General features: G+C 40.5%; 2 protein-coding genes across 3 annotated transcripts; one reads left to right on the top strand and one right to left on the bottom strand.

The window, feature by feature from the left end:
- The first annotated feature begins 300 nt into the window (after nucleotides 1–300).
- Nucleotides 301–16,531, top strand: LOC143429711 (A-type potassium channel modulatory protein KCNIP1). Of its 2 annotated transcripts, XM_076905442.1 has the most exons (7): nucleotides 301–642; nucleotides 1,506–1,614; nucleotides 4,170–4,519; nucleotides 15,424–15,493; nucleotides 15,577–15,647; nucleotides 15,838–16,110; nucleotides 16,337–16,531. In XM_076905442.1, the coding sequence occupies exons 3-7, from the start codon at nucleotides 4,355–4,357 to the stop codon at nucleotides 16,382–16,384; spliced, it is 627 nt and encodes a 208-aa protein (XP_076761557.1). In that variant the 5' UTR covers nucleotides 301–642; nucleotides 1,506–1,614; nucleotides 4,170–4,354; the 3' UTR covers nucleotides 16,385–16,531. The 2 variants fall into 2 exon arrangements, with proteins under 2 accessions (XP_076761557.1, XP_076761556.1); XM_076905441.1 differs by lacking the exon at nucleotides 1,506–1,614.
- LOC143429826 (dynein regulatory complex subunit 5) lies at nucleotides 11,343–15,238 on the bottom strand. The gene is made up of 9 exons (XM_076905624.1): nucleotides 15,192–15,238; nucleotides 14,760–15,032; nucleotides 14,207–14,398; nucleotides 13,000–13,167; nucleotides 12,776–12,914; nucleotides 12,437–12,674; nucleotides 11,812–11,967; nucleotides 11,504–11,618; nucleotides 11,343–11,441 (listed from the first exon to the last, which is right to left on the bottom strand). The coding sequence occupies exons 1-9, from the start codon at nucleotides 15,236–15,238 to the stop codon at nucleotides 11,354–11,356; spliced, it is 1,416 nt and encodes a 471-aa protein (XP_076761739.1). The 3' UTR covers nucleotides 11,343–11,353.
- Nucleotides 16,532–17,387: the final 856 nt, after the last annotated feature.

The following is a 17,387-nucleotide window of genomic DNA, read 5'->3' as shown; positions in this document are numbered from 1 at the left end:
AGCGTTGTTTCGTAACATTTAAAATACTTACCCTTTACGTAAGTATCTTCCTATATAACTATCACGCAGTGATAATTTCAAATGATACGAAATTACTCAAAACGATTCTCCATCTCGTTTTACTATTTTTACATAAGATAATGTTGCTTTCAGTGTAGAGAATGAGGTGGGGGTAAAAGTGGAGAAGCGAGCAGTTGGCGGAGGAACGAAAAGGAACTCGTCCGTTGAGGGTAGTTTCCGTCGTCGGGAAGGATCGCGCGGGCGAGAGTGAAGGAGGGCGACCATTGGGCGGGGCAGAGGATGCGTGGTCCGCTCTAACCCGGCCACATCCAGTCTGCCGCCGACTGCGTAGTTGCGCAGTGTCGCCACTAAGCGTCGTGCGTGCCGCTACAGGAGAGGATATAAACGGTATGCCGGTGAACGGGCCAGCCTGACTCTATCTCCGGTCCTTCCCTGGAACGTCGCGTCTGTCCCTCAAACCAGGGTCGTTCACCCTGCGCTCCAGCGTGCCCGCATTTGTCCTTTGACAGATAACTCTCCGTTGCCCTCCTGCCACGGTGGTCTCCTCTGGTCACACCGCTTTGTACCCCGCTGATCGAATTCCCAGCAAAGTTGGCTGACCCTTTTTCCACACGGAGAAACGTAAGCAACTCTTCTGTTATTTTGCCGCCGGTGCTGTTGTTCGCGTGCGCTCACAGTTAATCGTGAGGAATCGTATATAATGTGTGTACTTCCTACGCTTTGGTATAAGTGGATGGCTAAGTGCCTGAGACTGAAAGGATGCTGTGTGTTTTGGGTCCACTACTGTTGACACTTTAGGGTTACCTTTTGATTCGTTGGTTGAGATAATATGCGATCTGTAAAGAAAACATTTTAGGGCTAAGCGAAGCAGGATTATACATGCTGAAATCGGCACTTAAATTATTGACAATAGTTAAATACTTAGTTGTAGATACTTTTACTAGTTTAATTACGCTAGATGTATAAAGCATGTTATTCCAAGTAACTAGAAAGTACTCTTGTTTAGAATTCATTTGATCTTTTATATTTAGTTTTCGAGAATATCCTATAAAAAATATGTATTTTATTGTGAAATACGTGCTTCTGTTTCGTAGATTAGAAAAATGATTAATTCTAAACGATGAGGAAGTAATTTTAGAATTTGGTGATGAATTTTTGGTTTCACCATGTTCAGATATGTGCGTTACGTAATGCTATTTTACCATTTGCAACGGAACAGTAAATAGCATTCTGTTTCTATTGTCCTTGGAGACAATGTATTATAACATTTATATAGACCAGATTAAACATAGACTGACCAACATTTTTGAAGCACAAAGTAAATGAATCAATGATTATTTACTATGGCTGTTTACTGCTATCATTTAAATATTTCAAATTACTGATTTTAATAACTTTTTCCTTCTTGTCTTTGTAATCGTCATAGTTTGTCAATCTGATCGCATGTTATCGGCCTCCATTATGTCTATTTCGTCTGTCGACAGAATGAATGGATGGAACCGATAATGGTAACGGAGATGTAACGCGAGTTTATTGTCGGAACGATCCGTGAGCATCGCCATAGAAAAGCAATTCACCGCAAGATTTAATGCGGTGTGTAGCTAATTTCTTACACGCACGATATTCGGTTTACTTCACCATCTATTTTTGATAGCACTAATGCTATCGGAAAAATTTACTCCTGACAATGATCATGGTTATTATTATCCATCTAGTATTAACGTAGGATATCTTTAAACTGTACTTTTGGAAATAATTCCCTTTTTAAATGTTGTACTCTTAATGTGGAGTCGTTATTATATTATGCTATGTTACCTATATGTATGTTAGTTAGCAAATTCTTGTTGTGACAAGGTCAGGCTCATTTTCTTGATTAATTAATTCGTTTCTACAGAGGAAATCCTCGTAACGAATGTAGCTGTGTAGAAGTAGGTAATGAGGACCGCAATTAGCGATTTGCGTAACTTATAAAACTCTGCGAAAGAGAACGTAAATTTCGAAGGAAGTTCATGTTTCACTTTATCTCATAGAACGTATCTCTCGAGCATATCACTTTTGTCTCTGGAAAATTCGTTTATTAAGTTCTGAAGATGTTTTCCATGTTCTATTGGAAGAGAGTATTCAATTAATTTCTATTTATTTAAGTTACAATTTTACTATCGATTATTCTCTCTTTGGTAATACTTGAACACCGTCCCCCGCTATTTGTATTACCACCGCAAAGTCTCATTCTGTAAAGAATTCGCGATCCACCCGAGATTTACAACACCCACCACCTTGCACAACGGGGTGGTCGATAAAGGGGCTGGAGAATGGGGGTTGGATTTAAGCAGAGAGCATCGTAATTTATTCCGGAAATTCGCGCATGCACTGCTTTTGCCAACTTCCCAACGTAACGTCGAATAATCGTATTCATAGCAGTAGGCATCGCGAAGCTATACATCGCAGGATCGCATATGTATCGCGTAATGGCCACGTACATGCCTCACACGCGCCCATCGGAAATAAAAAATCGCTTCATCCATCGATCCCTCGCATACCTTGCCGCTGCCACGCAACACAGTTACGAATTTGCTCGAACGTTTCCCCATGTGTACACACCACAGCTTCCACGCGTGCAAAGCGGCGGGACGATTGTTGCTTTTGCAACGTGCCAGCGTTTTAAATAGGAAAATGTACCGAGAGGCATTTTTTTCCTCTGTCCGCGTTGGCAAAGCTAGAAATTGAATTCGTATGTGCCCGATTTGGAACAGTGCACGTTTTTACGGACTGTTTTTAGCTTACTCTTTGCCGTAGGGAGAAATCAAATTTGTTCTCATGTTTTAATGGTAGAAATTTTCAAAAATTAACTTCGTATGAAAGAATTAATTCGAGGCACCTTTCGGAACGAGCTGTTTCGGTTCACCAGAGGGTAAATTGAAATGAAACCGTTCGAAAGTATCATGGAAGAGATTGCCCCTTTGAACCATCATCGATTCATGAAAGAAGGCAACGATGCCTGACGAGTATCCGCGCTTTTATTATTTTTTTCCTCCCCTATTCGGTTCTTTGCAGAACACGCTTGCGACATTGTGTTTGATTCAATAGGCGTTAACCGAGTGACCTGAATTTTGCCACCCCTACAGATTATTACGTAATTTCTTTTTCTTTTTTTTTGTTTACAGGAATTATTTGGTTTCTGTTGTGCGTTGATAGAAAAAGAAACTCGTGCTTTCCTTGAATAAACGCGTATCATTCTAAACACGATATTTAAAAATAGGAATGAACAAAGAATAAGCCACGCACGAAGTATTTACTCGAAAACAACATTTGCAGAGTTCTTTTCGAAATTAACAACTGTGTTAGAGAAAGTAACACGATCAGTAAATTAGTTTTAGTTATTCAACAGTGACAATATAATAGAAATTGTACACTGGTACTTAAGCGATATTTATCGGCACTTTAAGTAGAATAAGACCGTGTCTCGCCGGATCACGCGATTCGCAACACGTGGCTCCGACACACAAAATTGAATTCGTTAGAAGATCGATTGGCGTCGTTCGGTTTGGTTCTGTTGCAGATTCACTGGAATATCCGTGCACAAATATTTGATTCGACCGAGCACGGTTTGCCGTTCCAGCGCGTTTACGTGTACAAAAGCCAGACACGTAGCCTGAGCTTTAAATCCGTCATTTTACAGCAGTTCTTGTGAATCTGTTCTGTGCATTCGGCCGTCGTTGGCCCGCCGGATGTTTATGGAAGCCTGGCCTAGTCCGAATATGTAAAATACATGGCGACGCCCCCGAATATTTATGAAACACCGCTATGCATCGTTTTAGGCTGTCTCAGCTGTTCGCCATTTACATAACGCGCTCTGTATAATATCCCATCGTGACGTTTTCCAAATTTTTACGATTATTCCTCCTCGTGCATGGGAACATACGGATTACTTATTGAAAACTATGATGTTTTTTTATTTTACAAATATTTGTGTTGTACATTGTAATATATATCAGTCGAAATTCGTACCTTCATTAACCAAACTCGACTCACTATCTTGTCTTAATTAGTCTTCCAAGTTAAATCGAATTCTCTCTCAATTTTAACTCATTTTATTGATGCAATTCCTGTAATCAGAATTTTAATCAGTATTGCAATTCTGTTTCTAGTCACTGGCCAATTATTCTCCTCTCAAGAACCCGTTGTCCAACCATAAAAACCGGAAGTACAAACAGAAGAGGAGAAATAAAGACAACGAATGGAGAGGGGTGAAGTAGTTGTGTGACTTGAACGATTCGAGTGGTGGGCGCTTAGCAAGTCGGGGAGGAACGAAATCTCGCAGGGCTGACCAGAAATGGCTACGCCGCCGGATTCGCCAGGACCGGAAGAGGCCCTCTTCGACTTCGAGAGTTCGCGGACCAGGCAACAGACTACCAGGCCCGTCGCCCTCGAGGAATTGCTGCGCCAGACCAAGTTCTCCAGGCAGGAGATACGTGTGATGTACCGCGGTTTCAAGCAGGTAAGCTACATTAAACAATGAGGAGGATATGGCTGATGACATAAAACAGAAATTGTGGTTTCTGGATTGAACAACCAGAAGGGACGTGGATCACGCTCGGCAGTTTAAGTCACTTCAGTTTATTCAGACAAATTTTGTATCGAAACGTGAGTATATAATTTCTGCTATTTATAGATGTGCTCCATTATTTACTGTATAATATTTATTCCACTCTATGAATCAGTTTCTTGCTGAAGTTTCTCCAGAAGCCATAATTCAATCTGTATCCACTGTCCAAACCTTGCCAACTCTTATACCCATTAGTTTGGCGCCAATTTGCTGGACGACAAAGTGCTAATGGGTTTGTTTCAAAGAACTGGCTAAATCCAAGAAATTATTTTGCACAAAAGGAACGTTGGTGAAACAATGATTCTTAATAAAAATATCAAACGCAGACAATCCTCTTGCAAAATTAGCCGTAATATGCAGCAAGCGTAGCTCTTCTTCAAGCAAACAAGTATTCGTATACCCAGCTCGTCGTTAATTTTCTTTGCCGTAATTTTATTTACATGAATATTCATGAACGGCGAAAACGTTGCGGCGAGACCTTATTTCAAACACCCTCTCGCATCTTCACTTGTTATGCGCACGATGTTCATCTGGAAATATTCTTTACCAATTTAACAACCAGGTCTTGCACACCACTACAACAATAATGCGTTATTTTTAACGTTTATGAGTATGAACGTTCGTTCGAATGATTAGAGGAATTGGTAGGGCTATACAGGAATTGGTAACAGTTAATTTTCCCAATTCGTTATTGCAAGATTCCGTGCTAATAAACGTACAAAATCGAACAGTAACAATTCTCCATTTTTCTTTCTATAAAGAATGCAATAATGATTTGTTCCCGCTAACTACGCTATATGTACACGTAATACTAGTCATTTCCGTGACAAGTATGACCTTGACGCGGAAACGCGGAATTTCGCGCGTTATTTTCACGACAAACGAGTTTCTGAGGCTTAGAAAGAGAAACGTAACCCCTGCCATACAAGTCCCGCGTTGCTCGTGAAATATTTATGTATCTTCACGAGGGTAGTAGTAGAGAACCTCCGCGGTGCCGAGGTTTCTTCAAGGTTGACGTTGCCTCCGCGTAAATGTCGGAGGTGTACGTTCTGCAGGTCAATACGATAGTGTTCATAACGTATATTATTCCAATTCAAGTATTAATTAAACAAAATTAAATGGAATATCTCTTTATGAATCCAGTGCGCTATAAGTTTAGTATGTTTACTGCCCTGGATTTCACAGAACACCTGCGACTGCAAAACTAAAATAACAATTTTCGTATTTTAAGAACTACATTCCTTGAGGGTATAAAAGGAATGTAACATATATGACAAATTTGTAGAAGTTCTAGAAAAGTTTTGCAGCGATATAAAATAATTTATTTCCGGTTTTCTAATCGAGGAACGATCGATACCGTCGACGACATAGAAGCAAAGATAAAATCGCGTAGGCGACGTCGATGGTAATTAGAAGAGTGAATAATTAACGAAACAGTCTCGCTTATTCTCGACGTCTCGTTTTTATTAATTTCGCGACAGAACCGGTAGGCATTTTTGGCCACCGTTCAAGGAGCATTCTTCTTGGATACCTCCACCTCCGCTTGGCAAACAAAAAATTTCACTTGAAAGAAACAGTACTCGACGTTGAGCACTTTGTTTCTTCCGCTAATTTTTTTTTTTTTTAGATCGTTTAAACGTTCGAAGCTATTTATTCCTGTTCCTCCTGTTCTGGATGTAGCTTTCCGCGGACAAATGAGTTTGAAACTGTGGCGGAACCACCTGTATGTTTCGCGGTAACTCGACGGAAGCAGAACTTTCTATTCTTCAACTAGAATTTACTCACAGCACACGTTGTCTGATTGGACGTATTATTCTGTGGTAAAGAAACATTTTCGCTAGTATAATAGTAACACCATGAGTGGGTCATCAAAATGCGTATTAGACGAGTAATAGTATTCTGGGCAGCAGTAAAAGTAAACTGTAATATTAAACAATACGTTATTGCTAATAGATACAGCAAGAATGCTCGATAAAATACTCGACATCCACTGTCTCGTGGTTGCCAATGTTTCGATGTGTTAATATAGATTGTCTGCTCAATTAACAGCAGATAAAAGTCAGCAGCAGTCTAAACGCTTCTCGATAGCCATCGACGAAGATATCTGGCACGAGCCAAGCCCTAGACAATGAAACGTTCCTCTCTGTAACACTCAATACACGCGGATGAAATGAAAAGTGTCCAGTTTAGCCGATAAAGGGCGAAAATATCTATTTTAAGGAATTGTAGGAGCAAGTGGAAATCATTCTGCTCCCCATATTTGGATAACTTTTCGTCCAGCCCTTGTACCACCGCTGTATTTGAATAGGAACATCTCGAATGGACAAGCCTGTTCCATTGATTGATCGACGTGTCTCTAGTTTGTTTCACGAATGGCGTAAGATGAATGGGCATAGAGACGGGTGCATATGAAATGCTTTTGCGACTACGGTACCAATGATCAAAGTTCTGTAGCACAATGTGCGGCGGCTTTGACGCGGAATGCGCCTCTTTTGAAACCGCAGTTTTTTCGCAGCTAGACACACACGAGCACTAGATATCGATCCGAGTTTTATGCTCTTGCCAGCCTAAAACTGTGTCACGGCGATTACTATTTCGCGAGACGTCGCCGTAAAGTTTCGAAATCCTGTCCGAAGTTTGTCGTCCTGGGCAGACAAATGGCCCGACTTTTGATCGTCTGTTCCACTGGAAAGATTAACACTGGGAAGACGTTGCCGAAGGCTGCGCGAGAGGTGCTTGAGAAAAATTGAATTATCCATAGGGACATTAATTTTAACGTCAAATAGATAAAGTTTGATAAATGGGGCAATATGACGGTAGACATTGCAATTTAGAGTAGAGGTTGAATACTTTTAGTACTTATGATCACGTCGTACCTTGATTATTGTATCATTGAAGTATGGTTCAAGTTACATCTACTATTTCGATTAAACTAAAAAATTGTCTGGCTTGTTTATTCTCATTGATTAACTTGAACGAAGACATACTTTATGCTCGTAATGTCAGGAGGATTGATACTTGAATGGATAGGAACTGAATTTAAAAGCCAAAGAGTGATATTTATATATATTTTTTCGTTGCATTGACTCGATGCAAGGGTTGAAAAGTTGAATATCGTACTTTTGTCGCAACCACTCGTGAACGAGTACTTACACGTGACGCTAAAACTAAAAGCCTCCAAGCCTCGAAGCGGCCTCTGTACGTACGTATATATGGGCGAAAAAAGCCCGGACTTTTCGAGGGTTCCTTAGGTGTTTTAATTGCGCCATTTCGCCACTGTACGCTTAACTACTTGAGCCTTTAAGTCTGGCAATTGTGTCAAGAGCGTGCGTTTGCACGACGATAGAAATTTACCTGTCAGCTGTCGCGAGAATGCGTGGGATATTTTTTTTCAGACCAGTTTATGCGTGTCCGAGGAATGAGAAATGAATTTTATTCATTCGTAAATGAGACACTCACGATAGAAATATAACCATACGCCACCACATTTATGAATAAAAGAGGGAACAACGACTGCAAGCTCTCGAACGTTATTTCACGTGGAAACAAAATATTCGTACTTCATCGCCCCCCAGTGGAATCCACCTCAAAGCGTCGGATTCATTCTCCTCGCTGGCATTGATTTATGGTTCGCCAGCAAACAGGTACGATATCCTCTATTCTCTGTACCCTTTTGTCACAGCTATCGAAAGGAGTACGGTGCAACCTTATTGTCTCCCTTGTTCTGTCTCTCCATCTTAAGGCTAGAGGATACAACTCTTTTTCCCCTTTCTCTTCCTTTTTTTCAATGAAAGCATAATGGTTGGGCGAGCGTTAGCACGCTCGTCCTATTGAACTCGATTCTATTTAAGGGTGTATAGCGTGAAAGAGAAGGAGAGATTGTGTGTATGTGTCAGTATCTAGTGAAAATCGAAGAAAGCCGACCACCAGAGGCCGCGCCGAGGCCAGGACCTTGACGTTTAGGGAAATTGCAAGGATTTAAGTCCGCTGATTATCGCACGCATGAAAGTCGATAAGGGAGGATCAGCTTTGTCAGTGGTAAGTTGCTGTTTTTTAATTCGAATGAACCTTCGAACTTTCACGCACCCATCTGACCTATTCCAGCCATTGACTAATCAGCTTTTAGGGTGAGGATATACTCTGCAACTGGAATTAATCAAAGACGACTGTATCAGCGCTGACATAGATTAGATCTATATAAAATCTGCTTAAGCCTCCTCTCAAACCTATATAATGGTACCTATAATGTTTGCACGCGGAAAACTGGTTTCAGTATGCCCATTCTCGTTCATGAAACATGTTTGTTTTGTCAGCACTGATACGCTCCGCTAACGTAAGCTCTGCTTGCAGTATGCATTTAGCCTTGGGCACCTTTGTCGTTATAACCCCAGAGGGTAAATTGGTATCAATTTTCTTTCGTCGATGTTGCATAAATTTTGTTACCATATTCCATAGTTTGATTCCATCTGGTTCATATTTCGAGTTCTCCATGATCCTGGAAGTCTAGATTGCGGAAGAACAAGTACAGCAATCATTTCTGCATCCTCTAACCGAAACGGAAGTCGATCCTTCCTCATTCTTATTGTCCCGTACGAAGGAAAGAAAAAAGGCATCGTAGGTTAACGAGAACTGTACGTTGAGTGGCACTCAACTGAAGAATCCAACGTTTTCTAGAGCCCACTAGTCTCTCTTCGATTCAGCCTGTTCCATCATTTCACGAAACAGTTTCATCCGTCTCCGTCCAACCTTGCACCTTTTGTCATCCACCGTGGAAGCATTACAATCGTTGTTTCGTTAACGATGTTTGCATTGTATTTCACGCTTTAGTGGCAGTTCACGTGTCAATTGAAATTCTAATGAGGAGGAATTTTGACCTGCTCTGCAGAGAAAGAGAGGGAGAGAGAGAGGGAGAGAGAGAGAGAGAGAGAGAGAGAGAGAGAGAGAGAGAGAGAGAGAATTCGGTAACGACGTTCCATGTAATTGAAGCGTAGCTTCATAATTTACTTAGTCAAACATACGGTAACACCCTACATACGAACGAACCATTGGAGAAACATACCGGTAGCCATGCGGATGATAATTAAATCTTATGTGTTAATTCAGCGAGAATTAACGTGTAACATAACACAGACATAATCATATTAAGTTGCAATATACTGGACGTAATTATTCTCTACAGCCGAAGTGAACCGTGTAATTTGGCCTTAACGCAAACGCCGTATCGTGTCCGTCCAACGAAGCACGATCTACTTACTTATTTAAGTGGTAAGTGCCACTTCCGACTGGACGGCCACATCTACATTTAGTCGCAGGCGGAATCAAAATTCCCGGTTGCAGGTATGCGCATATTTATGCATCGTATCATTACAAGTATCGTTAAACTGAAAGATGGCGCGGTCGGCCGTGACTTAAATTGCACTCGCTATCTTATCAGAGCGATTAAACTGTCGGAACTGCGCGAACTTCCGTCGTAAATGTCAAATTAGAGAGCGGGAATCGATTTCTGGCGTGGCATGCCCGCAACGGATAGTATTTTCAACAGAACCCAACTGGGGACTGTTCGTTTCTGGCGAACGCAAGTGCGGTTCCAGTGGAATCATAAAGCGCAGCCCTCCTGAGAGCCGATAAAACTTTATGCCCCCGATCGCTCGAACAGATACTACGAAGGATTTTATAGAAATCGTTTAATGCGAAAGCACGTTGCCATTTTAAATATAATACTCTGCCCGTGTTTGATGTTGCGTTTGAGACCTTAATTTAACGAAGAATTCTTCTTGAAAAGGAACGGTAATTATATAACTGTATCCTCTGTTGTACGATTATATAACATTGCTTTATGTAGTTAAAAAAGTTTTACTAAGATGGTGACGTAAGGTCTGAGGTCTTCTTCGTCCTCTCTGAATACCTCAATATAGAGGGTAACCCAGTGTAATCGATTTTCGACTAGAATCGTTCCTATCATACTTAATACTTTTATACATAAAACTGACAGAAACATTAGATAACGTTAATGGACTAAATGTACTTTATAGATTCCATAGTTGTCTCATAACTCAGTCTTAAAGCTGTTTTCCCGGATTTAAACGTATAAATGGACGATAGCCAGCGGAATTAAATCTGTTATCCTGACAAGGGAAACGACGCGGAACATTGCGTAAAATTGTGTATATTCTCCTCCTCTCGTTCTCTATTCTTCTCCTCCGTTCGTCTTAATAATGAAAAAAGTCCAACTCTGGCCTACTTCTGCCGCAATTTACCGTGCTCACAGCTTTTTCGCATAACTTCCTTCAAGTAGCTGCACCCTAGTTCCGCTGCTCTTTTGTTGCCAACTCTTTCATTAGCGTTTCCCCGTTGCGACGTTCGGTCTCCACGTGCTTCCTTCAACATCCTCCGAAAATTACGAGTGAAACGTGAACATCGTTATCGGATAACGCACGAAAAATCTTCATTATTTTAATGGCTCAGCCATACGCTAGCAATCTGTGTTAGACTTTACTTCATAATCTCGCGATGTTGTTAAGTAATTAAAGGGATAGATTTAATTACTTTCATATCCCTGAGAAATATGGACCGTGGATTTGTTGCAAAAATTACTTTTGATACAATACGCAATTTCTATTTCTACTTTTTATTTCTTTGACGTAAGTTTGTCCAAACTTTATTCTTCTTTGTTACACATATTCATCGGTATGATTGATACGGTAACTATATTTGACCAGTGACCGTTTATATCGAAGGAAGAAAATCGATAGAAAATTTCTGCGTCTTGTCGAACATGTGTTTCGTTCTCTCCTTCCTTTTCAGCTGTTTATTTCTGAAAGTAAAGAGTGTGCCACTGAAATATCATCTCTCTACAGATGCACTGCTTTTCTTTACCTGACCACGCTCTCGTGGATGGAGAGTTCCGTTTGTGACGAGAAATTGCACATTCGAGACTCAAAACCGATAACAAACGGTGCGCTTTTCAGTACCGCCTCAAACATTTCCCCAACTGAAATCAGACCGTTATTGAATTTTTGATATACCGTTGATTACATTCGTTACGCTCGAAAGTATTGCATATTCAAGCGATATTTTGTTTGTTGGATAGATTGCTTTCAAAAAACAGCAAAACAGAATATTTTACTTTCTTCTTTTTCCACGAATTTTGGAGGAAAATTATCGTAGAGGGAAAAATATCTCACCTTTCTCGCCAAAATCATTATTGGACACATTAAGACTTAAACTCTGCAACTTTGTGCAACCGGAAGTGAGCACCTCGGTTAGTGTAGCACCTCCACTAGCCTGTATTCCGCAAGAACTCACGTCGAGAACTTCCAAACTTTCGCTCCTTAGCAGATCTAAAACAGACGATGCAGACAATGAACCGTAGGAATGCAATTTACGCGTGTTCTTTGTTTAGTATCCGGTCATTTTCTTCCCAAAGAGTTGTTTGAACTTCTGAACGGGGAGCTGGGTAAAGTCGACGAAGGAAAACATTGCAACTTGATCACATGCACATTTCCACGTTAATCTTACATTAACCCATGATTGTTCATCCAGACGATATTTATAATTTCGTTCTATTATCAGGTTCACTTATACAAATGACGGAACACAGTAACCATCCGACCAAATGCAAAAGGTAAACAGGAGTACAACATTACTTCCGGCCGAAACACGCCGGGGATTAACTGAACGGAAGTCGTGCAACGTGTTTGTTCTGCGCGATACAATCGCATGCCACAGCTTCGATACGAGATAGACAGCGTAAATATTGACTCATGCGAGGATAAACTTAGCAACCCAATACTTTGTATATACACTTACAGGCCCACACATGATTCGCGCCACCGTCTAATATAGGGTTCAGCTTCAGATTCAGACGCTTCAGTATTTGGTGTTCCCTCTTCAGCAGACCGTAAATTACACCTGCTACTCCTTCAGATCCGATATCGTTGTTCGCCAAGTGAAGGATTTTCACATTTTTATGCAGTGATAGGAACTCTCCGACTGCGTGCGCCCCTTTATCTCCCAGTTTGCAGTGTGAAAAGTCTACTTCCTCTATCTGGTTTTGGAAAATAGGATGCATATCATGAGTAGAGCGCAGGAATCGTGAAATTTTTTCGAATTCACTTGGATCACCGTGGCAGATTTTGTAATACTAACGCTATCGTTCTCTACCATTCCCTGGAGAAGCGCAGCGACACGCGGTTGGTCCAGATTACTCCTGGTTAATATGAACTTCTTTAATTCCGGGCAAAGTTTCACCCCTCGACCGAGGCCCAAGCAGTCTTCAACTGAAATCCTTCATATTTTTTTCAATTATTTTTGCGAGAGGAACTGCGGTTGTTTTAAAAGTAAACCATGGCGCAGAAGAAGAAGCGACTTACTCGAAATCCCGCCACTCAAAGCCGTCGTTCATGTAGATGAGCCCGAAATTAATGCGAATCTCGGCGAGATGGAGAAACCGTGGCAGAATAAGCTCCAAGGGGATGTGGTGGACGGGTTGCTCCCCTACCAGGCACGGGTCCTCCTCTTCCGGGTACGTGCGGCTCTTCCTGCGATATTTGAAGCAGATATATACTGATTACGTAACGTAAGGAACTTGTCATAGGTATATATACTGGTAGCAGGGCACGCTAACACACTTTACGATGAAGAAGCATAAATAAATTGCCCCTTTACGTATGTGATAATATACACGGTAGGTCATACCGTGAGAAATATGAGAAAGGATTTCTGTTGGTACTAAATTGAACCATTTATTCTGGACTCCATATCGTGTGGTATACGTTAAGGAGCTTCTGTAAAAACAGATATACATACGTGTTATGCAATAAACCCAATTTAAGAGAAAACACGATTTTGAGAATAAAAATTCTATTTTTTTTATAGTAATCACAGATAGGGCTTATTACTTTTAGTATAATTTAATTTGGGTTTTGTGGTTAAATTGAGATTCGAGTTTTGCATTTGAATTAGGGTTTGAATTACGATCTGAATCAGCATTTGAATTTAAATTAGAATTCTCATTTAAATTTGCATTTAGAATCAGGCTCGGAGTCAGATAGTTTCGTTAATCAAAATATATTACGATTAAATCTAATTAATAATCTATCACAGGACTGAAGGAATTCTAGCGCAACATTTTCCGTAATATGACTAATTTAATAGTTAACGAGAGAAGTACGGTGCAATCAGGTTCAATAGAACCCATCTGTCACGTACAGAAATACAGAAATGGCCATAGCTGCCTCCGCTCTCCTATTAATATGTCACAGCAGAGACAGTGGAAGCTGCTTAAGCACTTGAGCTTAGCATGAACATCTTTGATTTAAACGGACAATGGCTATTAGTCCTCCAATATTAACGTGTCCAACCAGTTGTGACAAAGCTAAGGGCAGTGATATTAAAGTGTTAGAGTTCTCCTACAAAATGACACTCTTAAGAGCCTGAGACCTCTGAAGATCTTAATTATAAGCCCTTGAATGATGAATTCCTTAAGAACTCTATTAGAACACCTTATTTTTCACTTATATGTAAATTACAAAAACTATTGCGGAGAAATGTTTAAATGCCTTGTTTATAAAAATTTACTTTGTTGGTAACAGAGAACGTAGCTCTATAGTGTATACGTAATCGCACACAAGATCAATCATTTTTTCACATTCTTCCTTTTGCGATTCGAAGAAACTTGGCTCCAGACTCTCCAAATATTCACGGAGAATACCCTCGCAGTAACGTCGTCGCCAAGAATTGCCGTGTTCGCCGAGATCGTTGTGCTCCCATCTGAAATAATTCCAATTCCTCTGCGTTTGAATTTCAGGTCACGATTTTGATAAACGAAAAACAAGCTCCCTTATGGAAATTCGATAGCTCGTATATACGACTTTATGTTCTGGAATTGGGCACAGAATTCGAGTAAGCGTTTACTGAGAGATAGCCAATAGAAATTAATGGAACTGGTACAGGATAAAGTACATCTTCGTAAAACTCCTTGTGATTACTCAATTAAACATTCTTTGCAAGACTGCTTTTATCTTTTCAGGAGTTGAAAGATTTTTTTAGCTCTCTGTCTCTCCAATTTTCCGAAAGAATTAATTTTTTTAGTTCGAAGAAGTACTTTCAAGATTTACATTGCACGTTTCACCTAGCTCTCGAGCAGCGTTCCCAGTAATACTCTTCGTCGATCTTCCTTATGGTCAGTTCGAACGGCAGATCGGTGGGCAGAATTTCCATCAGTGTATTCCTGTCCTCGCACGTCGGTAATTCCTCCAGTATCGGATTTTTCTCCCACACAGAGGCTATGACACGTAGGGCGAGGGTCTTCAAGCTCGGAACTCTGTACTCGTCCCAGGAAACATTTTCCGGTCGAATTGTCCGATCGATCTCGTTCATTAACCGCGTCGTTTCGTCCGAACATCTTCCAAAAAATCATTAATTAAATATATATAGTAACAACGCGAAAAAATTGTCAATAATCTTTCGCAGTTTAATTACTATAATTACATCGTACGTACATTCTATTAAATTGAACGAAAAGTTTTTATTCTATAATGTTATACCATAATAGAACTATCACCTATAAGCTTCAAGCACGTTTCTCGGTATACTGTGCGGAATCTTCATTTTCCCTTCTTCTTTTATGCATTACACTCATAAATATACAAGCAAAACGATTCTCTCCGTTTCATTTCTTTCGCATCGCCATCATCTTACGGCCTGCTTCAGACGTAATGCATAATCGACACTGAAATCTCCTATCTTCAATAATTTAATAATTTTATTCATTTTTTCATCTGGTTTACTTGCAGGAATGTCCCGAAGGCGTGGTGCACGAGGATCTCTTCAAGGATATTTATGCGAAATTCTTCCCTCATGGCAGTGAGTTTCAACAGCTACACGAATCCCTCGTATTTTGCGTAATTACTATAATTAACTTTTTCATTCATTTTCACGAATTGCAGATTCTAGTCTTTACGCTCATTACGTGTTCAAGGCCTTTGATGTTAACTGCAATGGAGCCATGAACTTTAGGGTAATTTCCACTTCTCTGCTAATGAATACTTCCAAACTTTTATATCACATTAATTAGTTATTATTGCAATCTTTTGACTCTCAAAATTTCCTACGCTCCTTTTATATTTTCCACTTTCCATGACTCTTGGCTATCATAAAATGCAGGCAGGAAAAAATGTTTGAACCGTATATAACGATACTTTCCACAGGATCTTCTGGTCATTTTATCTACTCTGCTACGAGGCAGCATCTACGAGAAGCTACGGTGGATCTTCAAGCTCTACGACATAAATGGCGACGGATGCATCACCAGAGGCGAGCTATGGGAAGTGGTGATCGCGGTGCATGAGCTTATGGGTCGTCGGCACCACGCTGAAGAGGAAAGGAAAGCTAGGGAACAGTTGGATAGGGTGTTCAAGAAGTTCGACCTAAACCAGGATGGCATAATAACGATCGAGGAGTTTATGGAGAGCTGTCTGAGGGTACTGACACGCTTGTATTTTACGCTCCTCTAAAACAGTGCATTACTTGTTCATGAAGCGTTTATCATTAAGAACAAAATTCCGTATAACGCACCATAATTATACAAGAATGCAAAGAGAAACGTACAGTCATTAAGAACAATTTAACACTAACTTAAGAGAAGGAACGGGGGACTTAAATTGAATTGGATGAAGATTTGTAAAAAGAAAATAATGGTTTGTCTAGGATGACGTGACCACGCGGTCGCTGGCGAAGTTCGATTATGCGTTTTGATCTCCGGAGAAGGAAGAGCCTCCGGTGACCATTACCACAACGCCGCCAACGCCGCTCTCCACCACGACCACCTTCTCGCAGTCCCAATCGCCTTCGCCACCGCCGCCGTCCTACTCTCTGCTGCCACCTATCCCACCGCCTTTGCCTTCTCAACCACCTCCGGGTTACACCGTTCAGGATCAAGAGCTCTATATGCTCTTAGCGGCGCACTGGTGGAACCAACCGGAGGCTTCGCTCTTTTGCTAAGGGTAATTCTCACCTACTGACCATTATTTGGTGATTGCGCTTCAGGTAGGATATATTTCTAGACGAGCTTTAAGTACAACTTAATGAGACAATAATTCTTCCTTTTCAGGACACTATAAAACTTATTCCCAATTTCCAAAGTAGGGAACTCCAACTTCTAAAAAGGTAAAAATGAAGAATGTTAAAAAATTAAAAAAAAAAAAATGAAGTCCTAAAGAATCTTGCGAGGTCAAGAGTTCAATCATGCTCGTGGTCAGCGGACAAACGAGCTTGCAGGTATTTCTTCTTGCAGAAGAACTGTTTTATGTCACGTCAGTGAATTTATTTAAGCGTCCAGACTATAACAGGAGTATAGAGTACTCCTTTTTGGGAGGGGGAGGGGAGAGATGAATGACTTGTCAATTGTGGAATCGATATTAAGAATCGTTGAATCGAGTTGAAACTTATCAAACGAGTAAATAGTTTAAACTAATTAGGAAAGAAAAAATGTATCAGTAATTAAGGAAGGAAATGGAAATCGACTTCGAAGAATTCAAAGTAAACGAATACTATATCAAGTTCATTGAGATCTTTGAATTTATTTCGACGGATAAACATTTAAATATCGATGATATTTAATATTCTGTCGTGTTTTACGATATCGAAGGCGAGAGGAATTCGATACGAAACTACATTTTCGTCTTGCTTCACTTCCGTGCCAAACTCCAAACCGTAAAGAAGCTATTCTATTTCTTTTTGTAAGCGACGAGCTGAGATA

The sequence above is a fragment of the Xylocopa sonorina genome, chromosome 12 (assembly GCF_050948175.1).
Source record: "Xylocopa sonorina isolate GNS202 chromosome 12, iyXylSono1_principal, whole genome shotgun sequence".
NCBI lineage: Eukaryota > Metazoa > Arthropoda > Insecta > Hymenoptera > Apidae > Xylocopa > Xylocopa sonorina.
The sequence above is the reverse complement of the archived record's forward strand: the minus strand, read 5'-3'. Positions and strand labels throughout refer to the sequence as shown.

What these genes read in the sequence shown, in the direction of transcription:
- LOC143429826 (XM_076905624.1), bottom strand. Translation starts at nt 15,238, where the DNA reads ATGAAGATTCCGCACAGTATACCGAGAAACGTGCTTGAAGCTTATAG. An exon ending in GAACGCTGCTCGAGAGCTAG is followed by an intron (nt 14,399 to 14,759) that starts GTGAAACGTGCA and finishes GAATTATTTCAG; the next exon opens with ATGGGAGCACAACGATCTCG. An exon ending in ATCCACGAGAGCGTGGTCAG is followed by an intron (nt 11,442 to 11,503) that starts GTAAAGAAAAGC and finishes CTTTACTTTCAG; the next exon opens with AAATAAACAGCTGAAAAGGA.
- LOC143429711 (XM_076905441.1), top strand. Translation starts at nt 4,355, where the DNA reads ATGGCTACGCCGCCGGATTCGCCAGGACCGGAAGAGGCCCTCTTCGAC. An exon ending in TGTACCGCGGTTTCAAGCAG is followed by an intron (nt 4,520 to 15,423) that starts GTAAGCTACATT and finishes GTTTACTTGCAG; the next exon opens with GAATGTCCCGAAGGCGTGGT. An exon ending in TTATGGAGAGCTGTCTGAGG is followed by an intron (nt 16,111 to 16,336) that starts GTACTGACACGC and finishes TGGTTTGTCTAG; the next exon opens with GATGACGTGACCACGCGGTC.